Source organism: Schistocerca gregaria, chromosome 1, assembly GCF_023897955.1.
Source record: "Schistocerca gregaria isolate iqSchGreg1 chromosome 1, iqSchGreg1.2, whole genome shotgun sequence".
Lineage (NCBI taxonomy): Eukaryota > Metazoa > Arthropoda > Insecta > Orthoptera > Acrididae > Schistocerca > Schistocerca gregaria.
The window spans coordinates 70,836,209-70,850,224 of NC_064920.1; the positions used below are offsets into that span (position 1 = coordinate 70,836,209).

Below are 14,016 nucleotides of genomic sequence, written 5' to 3' on the forward strand. Positions count from 1 at the left end.
TAGTTGGCACCCAAGTTCTTGAATGACCTTACTCAGAGGAAACATCATGACTAGATATTAACACATTACTACAAAAACAATGTTAAAACTAATTTACAACAACAACTGAGTGATACAGAACATTCAAATATTTGAAAACACTACATTTCAATGTGACCTGTGGAACACCAAAGCAACTGATGCTTGATACCACAGCATGACAAAAGAGTGCAGAAGGGGAAGCTGGATCATCATTACCTGAGCAACAGTGTCATGAACCTTCTTCCAGCATGAAGTGTCAAAAGTTGCCAATTATTTTGCTCACACTACAGTTGCTGAGACATTTGGAATGTGAGGATGTTTCATTTTGATGTAGAGACTAAAATAATTTTACTTCTTTTTTTGCTACCATTGTTTATATTATGTTACATACATACACAGACGCAAGCAGACAAGGAAATATGTCTGCTTGTGTCTGTTTATGTATGGATGTGTGTGTGTGTGTGTGTGTGTGTGTGTGTGTGTGTGTGTGTGTGTGTGCGCGCGCGCGCGCGAGTATATACCTATCCTTTTATCCCCTAAACCTTCTCCCTTAAAACCCACATCCTTTCATCTTTCCTTTTCCTTCCCTCTTTCCTGACGAAGCAGCCGCCGGTTGCGAAAGCTCGAAATTCTGTGTGTGTATTTGTGTGTTTTATTCATTGTGCCTATCTACCGGCACTTTCCCGTTTGGTAAGTCTTGGAATCTTTGTTTTTAATATATTTTTCCCATGTGGAAGTTTCTTTCTATTTTATTTACATCACAATAATTAAAGATATGATCATGTTGACTGGTTGATTAAAAGTCACAAATTCTTAGTCAGTATGGGCAATTAATGCAGATGAAGATATAAATGAATGAAGGGATTACAAATAAAACTATATTCAAACAGAATGAGGTATAGAAATAATTAATACAATAACATGGGTAAAATTATGAGCTGATCAGCTGGAAGGAATTAAATTGAAATTAATACAAAAAGATACCTGAAATTACATTCTCAAATATTCCAAATGTAAAAAAGGGTATGAAAGAAAGAGTAAATTTAAAAGTTAATATGATGATTAAAATGAAGTGACAGAGAGTTAGAATTTAAAATAAATTACATTTAAACCATTTAATTGAATAAAAATAATGACCAAAATCATTTTGATAACAATTTTTAAAATTGAAAAAAAAAAAAAGAAGAAGAATCACCTGATAAGATACAAACACACAATATCCTCCAAGTGAGCCTATCGTGCTAACAAATATGCAACAATACAACTACATTTACTACTCTCACTTTAAGGCTCTATAACATCACACAAGATTACAAAATTCTTTTTCTGTCAATTATTCACAAATGAATGCGTGCCAGGGTGAATGGCTGCAAGATAAGGTAGTCGGGACCCTAATGTACATCACTGTATAGATGGTTTCAAAAAGTCAGTCCCTCTCCTGAGAGCTCTCCTTTTTAGTAACAGGTTCCCAGGGGAGCTTTTGTCGTCTGATATATAAAGGAAACAATAACCCAAATTTCATATGCATTTGTTTTACCATGTCTGTTCGTCACTAGCAAGGACTTACAACACCAAAAAATCTTCAAAATCGCAAATTATGAAATCTTCAATAATTTAATTACATGTTCAGAAATCTAATCATTTGGCTCATTTTCGAGACATAATGTACTTGAGTTCTGTAGTGTTGCTTGGAATATTAAGCAATAACAAAATATTGTAGGTAACACAATATTTGTAGATGGGACTGACTTCGTTTCACTCAAATCTTAAAACATATTTATTTAAAATTGATTGTTTCTAATTTTGTGGCAATTATTTATGGATAACAGATGTTTGTTTACTCAAATTGTTTTGATTTGCTTACAGGGACGTTTGAAGGAAATATATGGGGGTCGTACTGCTAAAATGACTTTCATAATTGTTACAAAAAGGATAAATTCAAGAGTATTCCATGATAAACAGAATCCTCCACCTGGGACCATTGTGGATGATGTAATAACACTTGCTCAGAGGTTTGTGTTTGTGGACAATGAAGTTACACAGCAAATTTTGTAATGTGGAACATACAATTTACTTGTGACATGAAATGGAACAGTTAATATATAACTGTTAGCTTGCTTTAATTTACAGCACCATTAATTTTATTATATTCATTCATCATTAGCAAATTTCAAGTATACTCAGCATTCCTATAATTGCCACGTTAAAATTTGCTTCTTAGTAGAGTCTACACATTGCTACCTCGCTAACATCCTAGTCAAGTTGCGAAGGCGACAGAATCTTGAAACAGTGGCTTATTAAATGAAAAACTGAGGACAAATCAGGCAACAAGATTATGAAAAAGCACTTTTGCAGTGTAAAAATAAACATTAATTTCTTCACTTATCTTGATGAAAAGCCACCTTAATTCTCATTTCATTAGTTACTAACGACTTAAAAAATTATATCATTACATTGTCAAAGTCAGCAAAGTTCATCATTAGCAAATTTCGAGTATACTCAGCATTCCTATAATTGCCACGTTACAATTTGCTTCTTAGTAGAGTCTACACATTGCTACCTCGCTAACATCCTAGTCAAGTTGCGAAGGCGACAGAATCTTGAAACAGTGGCTTATTAAATGAGAAACTGAGGACAAATCAGGCAACAAGATTATGAAAAAGCACTTTTGCAGTGTAAAAATAAACATTAATTTCTTCACTTATCTTGATGAAAAGCCACCTTAATTCTCATTTCATTAGTTACTAACGACTTAAAAAATTATATCATTACATTGTCAAAGTCAGCAGTTAGTCTTATTTGTGATGCATGTTCTGCTTGTGTAGAATATGGCAAAGGCTCGAGTATTTCATTCTAGCTTTATTAGGGATGGCAGTGACTGCTGAAACAACCTGTTTAATGTGAGTGTTAAAACCACACAAAATAGCCGGTTTGTAAAATAAATGATTTTTTAGTTTTTTATTCCAACTATTGCCTGTAATGCATGTAGAAATGGGACAAAGTTGGAAAAATTTTGATCTCTCAGTTTCAAAATACTTAGAACCAAAATATTAAGTTAACTAGGCAACTGAAAGACGACCTAGTCAATCCACCATTTGTTGCTTTTATCGAAAAGTGATAAGTTGGCAAATACTACAGAAATTCTAGTTTTTGGTAGCTATGCTCAAAAATCATGTTGTAATCAGGGATCTTACCACTTTTTGTGCATTATGATCAGCTGTTTCTAAAGGGTGACAACTGAGGTTGAAGAACTCTGGGTGCCCCCCCCCCCCCCTCTCCCCCCCCCCCCCCCCCCCCCACACACACACACAGGGGCAATAAGCATTAAACTGTCTTTGCATGTAAATGCATAAGACAGCAGACCAGATACTTTCTGTTTTTATTGTAGACTAAGAATGAACTGTTGTTAAGTTTTTAATCAATTACTGTTACCATAACTTCCTTTATCTTTTATTATTTAATGGAAATGGCAGACAAATCTCCAATCTTTTAAAGCATCTGAAGCACTGTACTTCACTGCTGTGTCGCTTTGTAAAAACAATCCGGTCTAGGGTTCGTGCCACTTTGCAGTACCACAGATTTCCAGTGACAACAGTGGGAGCCAATCTTACACACTGCACATACACGCATAGCTTTAAACACTACACACGGTAACAAGAGCATTATTGTCTCAGCAATGCTCTACCAATTCTTATGCCCTGGATTTGTTGCTCATTTCTGTTGGTAATGTTTTTAAAATAGAACTGATCACTTTCCCATCTTCTGTAACAACACCATATTTCAAAACAATGAAAATTTTGTGAATAAAAGTTATACCTTTTTTAAAAAGATTTATTTCAAAATGAAAAATTTTCACACTGTTGCTGTGACTAATTGATACTTTAGTTTTTTTACTCTTTTATTAGTAAAAAGTGCCTTTTATAACAGACCAAACAAATATCAAAAAGTACTGGTTATTCAGAACTAAAGTTTTTCCCATCCCTAAGCTTTATGGCTGGCATGTGCAATCCCAAATGAGTGTGCTACATAACATCAACTTTCAGGAAATCAGTGATAGATAGAAACCTCCAAAGAAAAATTCAGTATGTTAGTTGAATTTCATATGCAGCAATCTATAGTCTAATGTGAAAATGTGAATTCATAGCAACACCTGTTTTTCATTGAACACTTTTGATATTTTATGCTGTGTGTTACTTATATGTGAAATATCACAATTACTATAACCCTTAGCAAAATGATAGGCACTTCATCATGGTTCTTCAATTTCACTATTTTGTTGACAGGGAAACAGCAACTTTTTTAAACTCTTTAAAGTGTTTATTAATGATTCTGTCAACAGTTGCAGTATTTATATTAGGCAACTAGTTTTGAACTGTTGACAGAATCATTAATAATTGCTTTAAGGACTTCACCATAAAGCTCACATATAAAGCTATGTTGTTGTTGTCCTCAGTCAAAAGTCTGATTTGATGCAACTTTCCATACTACGCTATCCTGTGCAAGCCTCATCATCTCTGAATAACTACTGCAACCTACGTCCTTCTCAGTCTGCTTAATGTATTCGTGTCTTGGTTTTCCTCAATGATTTTTACTCCTTACATTTCCCTCCAGTATTAAATTGGTGATCCCTTGATGTCTCAGAATGTGTCATACCAATTGATCCCTTCTTCTAGTCAGGTTGTGCCACAAATTTCTTTTCACCCCAGTTTGTGTTTAGTACCTTCTCATCAGCTACATGTTCTACCCATCTAATCATCATTCTTCTGTAGCACCACATTTCAAAAGCTTCTGTTCTCTTCTTGTCTAAACCATTTATCATTTCATATATATGGCTATGCTCCATACAAAGACTTTCATAAAATACTTCCTGACACTTAGACTAGATGTTAACAAATTTATCTTCCTTCAGAAATGCTTTTTTTGCTATTCCTAGTCTACATTTTATATCCTCAGTACGTCAGCCATCACCTGCTACCCAAATTGCAAAACTCATGTACTACTTTGTCTTGTTTCCTAATTTCCTCAGCATCATATGATATAATTTGACAACATCCCATTGTCCTTGTTTTGCATATTTTGGTGTTATCTTATATCCTTATTTCAAGGCAATGTCTATTCCATTCAAATACTCTTCCAATTCCTTTGCTTTCTCTCACAGAATTACAGTGTCAATGGCAATCATCAAAGTTTACATTTCTTCTCCCTGGACTTTAATTCCTACTCCAAATATTTCTTCTGTTTCCTTCGCTTGCTAAATATACAGACTGAATAGCATAAGGGGATAGGCTACAAACCCGTCTCACTCCCTTCTCAATCATTGCTTCCTTCTCATGCCCCTCGACTCTTTCAGCTGCCATCTGGTTTCTGTACAAGTTGTAAATAGCCTTTCACTTCCTCTATTTTACCCTTGCTACCCTCAGAATTTCAAAGGGATTATCCCAGTCAATATATTTAGAAGCTTCCTCAAAGTCTACAAACGCTATAAATTTACGTTTGTCTTTCCTTAACCTATCTTCTATGAGAAGTTGTAAAATCAGTATTGCCTCACATGTTGCTACGTTTCTCCAGAATCCAAACTGATCTTCGCAGAGATCAGCTTCTACCAGTTTTTCCATTCTTCTGTAAACTGTTCATGTTAATATTTTGCAACTGTGACTTATTAAACTGATAACTCCATAGTTTCCACATCTGTCAGCAACTGCTTTCTTTGTAATTGCAATTATTACATTGTCCTTGAAGTCTGACAGTATTTTGCCTGTCTCATATATCTTGCACAACAGATGGAAGAATTTGCAGTGGCTTGACTCTCTCAAGGCTATCAATAGTTCTAACAGAATGTTTCTACTCTCAGGTCCTTGTTTTAACTTAGGCTTTTGGTGCTCTGTCAAATTATTCTCACAGCATCATATCTTCCATCTCATCTTCATCTATATTGTCTTCCAGTTCTATAACACTGCCCTTAAGTATATCTCCCTTGTATAGACCCCCTGTATACTCCTTCCACCTTTCAGCTTTCCTTTCTTTGCTTAAGACTGGTTTTCCACCTGAGCCCTTGCTGCTTCTCTTTTCCCCAAAGCCCTTTTTAATATTCCACCTTACAACTCCTCATAGAAGATTGGTTAAGGAAAGGTGAACCTATTTTTATATCATATGTAGACTAAGAGAAAGCTTTTGATAATGTTGACTGGACTACTCTCTTTGAAATTCAGAGAGACTGAAAGGCTATTTGCAACTTGTACAGAAACCAGACGGCAGTTATAAGAGTCGAGGAGCATGAAAAGAAAGCAATGATTGAGAAGGGAGTGAGACAGGATTGTATCCTATCCCCTATGTTATTCAGCCTGTACATTGAGCAAGAGATAAAGGACACAAAAGAAACATTTGGAGTAGGAATTTAAGTCCAGGGAGAAGAAGTAGAAACTTTGAGGTTTGTGGTTGACATAGTAATTTGTCAGAGACAGCAAAGGAATTCGAAGAGTAGTTGAATGGAATATACATAGTCTTGAAAGAAGGATATAAGATGAACACTGAAAAATGCAAAACAAGGACAATGGAATGTAGTCAAATTAAATCATATGATGCTGAGGGAATTAGGAAACAAGACACTTAAAGTAGTACATGAGTTTTACAATTTGAGAAGCAGATGATGCTGAAGAAGAGAGGATATCAAATGTAGTTGAACGGAATAGACATTGTCTTGAAAAAAGGATACAAGATTAACATCAGAAAAAGCAAAACAAGGATAATGGAATGTAGTTGAATTAAATCATGTGATGCTGAGAGAATTAGATTAGGAAACAAAAACACTTTCATGTGGTGTCTTATCTTTCCCCGAATTAAATATGCTTCTAAATCCTTACATTTGTCCTTTAGCCATTTTTGATTAGCCACTTTACATTTTCTGTCAGTCTCATCTTTAGACGTTTCTATTCCTTCAGCTGCTTCATTTGCTACATTTTTGTATTTTATCCTTTCATCAAAAAATTCAATTTTTCTTGTGTTTCTACTAGGCCTTGGCTTTTTTACCTATTTGATCCTCTGCTGCCTTCACTATTTCAGCTCTCAAAGTTATCCATTCTTCTTCTGCTGTATTTCCTCCCCATTATCGTCTGTCATCCCCTAATTTTGAAACTCGTCAACAATTTACGGTTCTTTCAGATTATCCAGGTCCCACCTCTTTAATATCCTAGCTTTTTGCAATTTTTTCAACTGACATATAAACCATTTTTCTTACCCTCCCCCCCTCCTTTTCCCCAAATAGTTTCTTTAAATATGCTTGAGAAAGATTTGCAGGATAGCTGACATCAGCATTTCATTCTGTCAGAGTAGCACATGAGCCACTGACTGAACAAGGCCTGTCACAGGAATCCATCCACATTGTGTGCCTGCTAAGAGGCTATATCGCTCATTCTGGGAACTGTGGGTAATGTTCTGAAGGTTGTGCCTCCACTCATGCACAGGTAGGTGGGTCCCCAGGTATTCAAGAATCCACCTGAAACATCTGGGGGTCATCGCAGAAATCTGCTCATATATGGCCAGCTATTATCACCTCTTCCTTTGACTACCACTGCTATTTTGTCTTCAACTATCTCTCTTGCTCTTTCAGTGCCACTTTTTGTCTCCCGAAAACACTGTCTCCTGTCTCCTTCAACAGAAAAAGCACAAATCTGTTCGCATGCCAACATTTTTGGTGAGGAAGGCAGAGTGAGGATTGAGCCAGCTGGTTCCCCGCTTTTCTGTGAGTCTTATAAAGAGAAAAATAATCGCTTGGAAATTTTTTTTTTTTTTTTTTTTTTTTTTTTGCTCTGACAGGCCTTTTTCTGTTACTTCTCATATTTCCTTGCCACAGCAAGCTGTGCTTTTTATATAAAATGAATTCTATGGGTCAGTAAAGTTTTGACAGTTTATTTATATACTTCAAAAACAAAGATTCCAATACTTACCAAGCGGGAAAGCGCCGGCAGACAGGCACATGAACAAAACACACAAACACACACACAGAATTACTAGCTTTTGCAACCGATGGTTGCTTCTTCAGGAAGGAGAGGGAAAGACGAAAGGATGTGGGTTTTAAGGGAGAGGGTAAGGAGTCATTCCAATCCCGGGAGCGGAAAGACTTCCCTTAGGGGGGGGAAAAAAAAGGACATATGTCTGCTTGTGTCTGTGTATGTGCGGATGGATATGTGTGTGTGTGTGTGTGTGTGTGTGTGTGTGTGTGTGTGTGTGTGTGTGTGTGTGTGTGTGTGTGTACACCTGTCTTCCCCCCCCCCCCCCCCCCCCCCCCCCCCCCCCCCCCCCCCCCCCCCCCCCCAAGGGAAGTCTTTCCGCTCCCGGGATTGGAATGACTCCTTACCCTCTCCCTTAAAACCCACATCCTTTCGTCTTTCCCTCTCCTTCCTGAAGAAGCAACCATTGGTTGCGAAAGCTAGTAATTCTGTGTGTGTGTTTGTGTGTTTTGTTCATGTGCCTGTCTGCCGGCGCTTTCCCCGCTTGGTAAGTCTTGGAATCTTTGTTTTTAATATATTTTTCCCATGTGGAAGTTTCTTTCTATTTTATTTACATCATCATTATTTATATACTTCAACACATATAAACAACAAGTAAGTACACATTGTTAACACAAAATCGTTCGCTGTACATTTTTTCTGGCTACTTGCCCATTGATAGCAGTTCACTGAAAATATTGAGGTTATGATTTGTATCTTAAAAGAGTAAAAATATTAGTATAAATATTTTACTGTATTTGCAGTCTTCCCGGTTTAATGAAAGTTTTAGCAGTCATTTTAAATTCTTGTCAGGCATGTTAACACGCGATCTAGTGTTAGCCTATTTTTTTGCCACAGAAGTACCACTTTGGGCATATTTGTACAGGCTTGAATTGCCTATTATACATAAACATCATGTCATACTGTTTTGTTTTTGAGAAAATACTGACTAAAGACATAGTTTGCCGACTTAAGAACCCTAATGATGACCATTTGTTCATTACATCACTTAAACCTATATTTACACCTCAGACTGAATATTACGTGCATATTTTACATGCATAAGTATAGTAACTTTGAACCTCTGGGTCTCTGTAATGCATAATGATATTCAACAAGTTTCGAGATTCTCCAGGAATATGATCTTAAGAACACATGATAAAAATTTCAACAATTTACCATTAACAGAAATTACACTTAGTACTTATGGTACTCAAAAACCATGGTTTTTCAGGTGAATCTTGATAATGGATACAGATATTCAAAAATGGGAATATGGCCTTTCTAGATGAATGTCTGAAAAATGTGCACTTGAAATTTGAATCATTTGTTATGGTTAGTTATTTATATAATTGTGGCCCACTGTGCAAAAATGACTTAAAACCAGTTTTTATGGTTTTCTGCCTAAATAGGGCACTTAGAACCTCTGAATCTCAGTAACACAAAATGATATCAAAATAAGTTTTTAGTTTCCCTAGAATACCATTTTTAAAAACATACATATAAAATTTCAATCAAATATCATGAACAGAAATGACAGAAGTGGCCATTCCCAGAGTTGGAACTGTTCACATCCAAAAATCATGGTTTTCAGTGTGTACCCAGGAACTGTCCATAAACAAATGGTGCTTTTATGATCCATCTAATGTTCACTGTAGACCACATGTAATGCAAAAGAACCAACCCAATTGCTCTATTTTCATGGGCTGGAGGAAGTGTGTGATGCTTAAATTTTGATCCAGTGCTGTAGGATAGCTAGAGTATGCCTGTCCTTTAATAGTTATACAAATGGTTACTAGGCCAAGGGCTCTCCAAAACAAATTTATGAGCTTCTGTAAGGTACCGCTTCTCAGCTAGACTTTGCGAAATTGCTTTGCAATAGGTGTTGGAAAACTCAGGTCACCATTGTGAAATTAGTGTAGTCAGCTTTGACAATCACGCATTTGGGAGGGTTAAGAAAAGACTAGCCCATCCTCTTCAAGCTGAACACAAGTGCTCTTCCACCTAAATGTGAAAGTAGATCTTGTGACCATGATAGTGATCAGGACTAGGACAAGATATGTTTCAGTGCTTTGAAGAGCTTCACTCTCCTCACATTTTTATACATTATTTTGTGGGAAGGTGCAGTATCATACAAAATTGCACAAGGAACACATTACAGCTTCAGTGTAACTCATAAACATGCCCCTGAACTAATATTTTGTCCAACTGTTTTTGCTGTTTCATCTTCAATCACATATGCAAGATTTTTTGTTCCAGTGCAGATCCCTATTATCAAGTGTTTCTTATACATGGATGAGAATGTCTGCCAATTCAGGTAGACTGGGTGATTATATTGTGACAATGTGCTGACAGAAAGTATTTGAATATTTAAACAGTTTCTGAAGTATTATTCCATTTGTCAAGAGGGCTCAATTTTTGCCTTGCACTAGAACCATTATTAACCATTCCTTAATTCTTGTGTCACATAGGTGAATGAGGGAAACTACTTGTATGAAAATTTGAAGTATCTCCATAGATATGTTCTCTCTCTCTGTTATACATGCACACACATTCCTTTTAAGTACACTGATTGCCTGTAGACTTTATTGTGTAACATAAGCAGAATATGGAACTTGCATGGCCGTAGTCCATGGCTAACAATGAAGATTGTACCCTAATAATAGTGCTCCTTCTCATTAACTTAAGAAATGTAGCTCATTTGGCCATGTAAGGTGTCTTCAGCATAAAAAGATAAAAGTTGCGGCAAACCTAGTCTCTTACACCCTCACTTTGCTGTATATTGTTGTTTGTTGATCCTATTTCCTTATAAGTGCTGTTTCAGAAGTGGCAGCCAAGATATTACTTAAAAGTTTCCCATGCAACCTCCTGAACAGGACAAATATAGAAGAAGTACTGAGTGGCAGACAGACACTTGGACAAAGTATTGATGACTTGAGCTCTAATAAAGAAGATGGGTTGAAAAGTTATTCTAGAGTTCCTTAAATGTTTAAATGTTGCTCAGCATCTGTCCGACTAGGTATTCATTGCTTATATTACATGTAGATTTTCAGTAGTTGCCTTAATTCTGCTGACTGGTGATTACCATTCACTATAGGATTTTCTGAGAAACAAGAACATTTTGTTATGATGTTTTCAAACTCCAGTTCTTGTTTTGAAACAAAAAGTTACCATAGACTGCTCCAGAGAGGTTTATAGGATTTATTAAACAGGATTTTTCTGATAGAAATTCCTTCACTGGAAATTTTAGATTATTTTGCTAAGTTCACAGAATTATTCATGTCAGTTTGTCCTTAGCCAGCCACAGTTACCACAGAAGTAACAGCTTTTTCTGTTAAAAAGTAAAAGTTAATGTCATTCTATACATCAACGTAGTTTGCTACAAGACAGTACACAGTCACCTACATTCACAGAATAAAATACTGTCAGAACATTAAATTGTTTATTTGTTATTCCAAATGGAGTGATGATCATTACATTCTGATTATGAGCCATATGAAACACAATAACTCGCATTTTGGAATATTCCAGGGAGCCATATGAAACACAATAACCCACATTTTGGAATATTCCAGGGATTTCAAAAATAAGTGTAAGAGTAGAAAATTACTTTTTGAATATATAATTTGTAGAGTGTTAATAAACCTTTTGAGTAACTGTACTGTCATTTAATTTGAAAACTTTTGGCTTAAAAAACAGCAGTACGAAAAGGATAGGTTGCTACCATTAAGAGAAAAAGGAGAATTGTCTAGATGTCAAAAACTTAAAGCCAATGCCCACCAGCTAAGTTGCCCCAAAACATTAGCTTCAGGTGTTTTGATTTTTCAAAATGTGAAAGTTGTTGAAATCAAAAATACCATCATCATTTATGGATGAACTAGGCATTCTGATCCTGGTCTAAGGTGTTTCATCAGGTGTGTAAAATACAGATTTCCCAGAAGAAGCTAGTGAGTATTGGATGAATAAAATGATAGCTTCCTGTGATAATATGCTTCATTGGTTGAATTATTAGAAAGCAGAAAAAGAATCCATACACAGAGCTCTTCTAATAACAGGTTTTCTGGAATTTAAATGGTCAGAACATTTAGTCTTGTAAAACTTGTCTGTTTTCCTCTTATGTTGTTCATTTTAAGGCATTAGATGTTGATTTTGCTTATTCAAACTTTTAATCTTGAGTTGCATCTTACCCATCATATACACTTCTATTCGTGATTGTATCTGACAAGAGACAGCTTACACTACACTCGTTCGTCCTCTATTAGAATATTGTTGCTCGGTGTGGGATCCTTACCAGGTGTGATTGACGGAGGACATCGAAAGGGTGCAAAAAAGGGCAGCTCGTTTTGTATTATCATGTTATAGGGGAGAGAGTGTGGCAGATATGATACACGAGTTGGGATGGAAGTCATTACAGCATAGACGTTTTTCGTCGCGGCGAGACCTTTTTACGAAATTTCAGTCACCAACTTTCTCTTCAGAATGTGAAAATATTTTGTTGAGCCCAACCTACATAGGTAGGAATGATCATCAAAATAAAATAAGAGAAATAAGAGCTCGAACAGAAAGGTTTAGGTGTTCATTTTTCCCGCTCGCTGTTCGGGAGTGGAATAGTAGAGAGATAGTATGATTGTGGTTCGATGAACCCTCTGCCAAGCACTTAAATGTGAATTGCAGATTAGTCATGGAGATGTAGATGTACGTTGCACCAAATTTGGTCTCTTGTATGAAGGGCGAATAAATAACTAAAAACAGTGATTGCATGGCATCCTAATATTATTGGTTTACCACAAAGCCTTGTGCAGGATCATGTACTTTGGAAACCTCAAAATGAAATTCAGAAGAGAAATCAAGCAATCTATTCCCGAAAACTGACACAGTCAAGAAATATTCTGGGAAAATGAAGCAGATATACTACTATATAAGAAATAGATTAAGTAGTGTGAAAACCACAAGTAGAACTACATACTATTACTTAACTATATATTAAAATACCTGTGAAACATTTTTAAGAAGCAAATGAATTATTAACTTGCTCATACTGAGAAATTAGTGGCAATCTCTAAATACTGTGTTCATCTTGAAGGAAGACAATTTGTCAGTCAAGATTGCATTTCCAAAATCTTTATGATAATTGGTTTCAGTAAAAGAGAGTTATCATCATCTGATCTGTAAACAGTGTACATTAGGTTTAAAGCACATTAATTTATGAAAATAGCATGCAATGTCATAGCTGTAAAACATGGAGCGAGTTATTATTGCACATATCTTGGTAAAGATTAATAACAAGTGTCCAATGAGAGCTATAAATGTACTCCATATTTTAATTATTCAGAGAGTTATGTAAGATGCATTTGCATGTCAATGTTAAAACCAGTATTTACAGTATATTTTGCCAAGTGCATCATCCGATGTTACAATTTACACAGTACATCACTGGCGCAATAGCACCTCTGAACTGACACATGAGAAAAGTAACTAGAGAACATGTTGACATTTAGTGCCACTAGAGGTCACATGTGTATTCATGTTACTGTTAGTTGCAAATATAAATACGTAATTTTAATAATGTCGTAACTTGTGTACAATTATATACCGTATAGATTTTTGTTGTGACAACAATAAGTTGAAAAAGACAACATGTCATTAAGGCTGCAGCCTGAGTCATATTTCAGAATCCTATCCATGTACACTATAATTGGATGGATAAAAAAATCTGCTCACCAAGCAGCGCCAGAATTACACACATAAAAGGTATCATGTATGCAAGCTTTTGCAGCAGTGGCTTCTTCTGGCAGAAAGGTTGAAGGGGAAGAAAGAGGGGTGAAGTAAAAGGACTTGACAGGTTTAGTAAAAGAGATAGAGTTTGGAAAACTCACTCAGAATGCCAGGGCAGGAGAGACTTATGAGATGGGAAGGAAAAGCACATAATTTTGGACTCTCAACAACCTCTGCAAAGGGAAAACATTAAAATCTCAAATCCAGGATAATAATATGGCAGCAGTGATTAAGA

The 14,016-nt window shown here is 35.9% G+C and overlaps 1 protein-coding gene across 1 annotated transcript in view; it reads left to right on the plus strand.

Annotated features, from left to right (window-relative positions):
• The window catches only part of LOC126331023 (piwi-like protein Siwi), a 242,412-nt gene that overhangs the window by 182,339 nt on the left and 46,057 nt on the right, over positions 1-14,016 (plus strand). Inside the window, 1 exon segment of the mRNA XM_049996440.1 lies at positions 1,888-2,033. Within this exon segment, the coding sequence (XP_049852397.1) occupies positions 1,888-2,033 (146 nt within the window).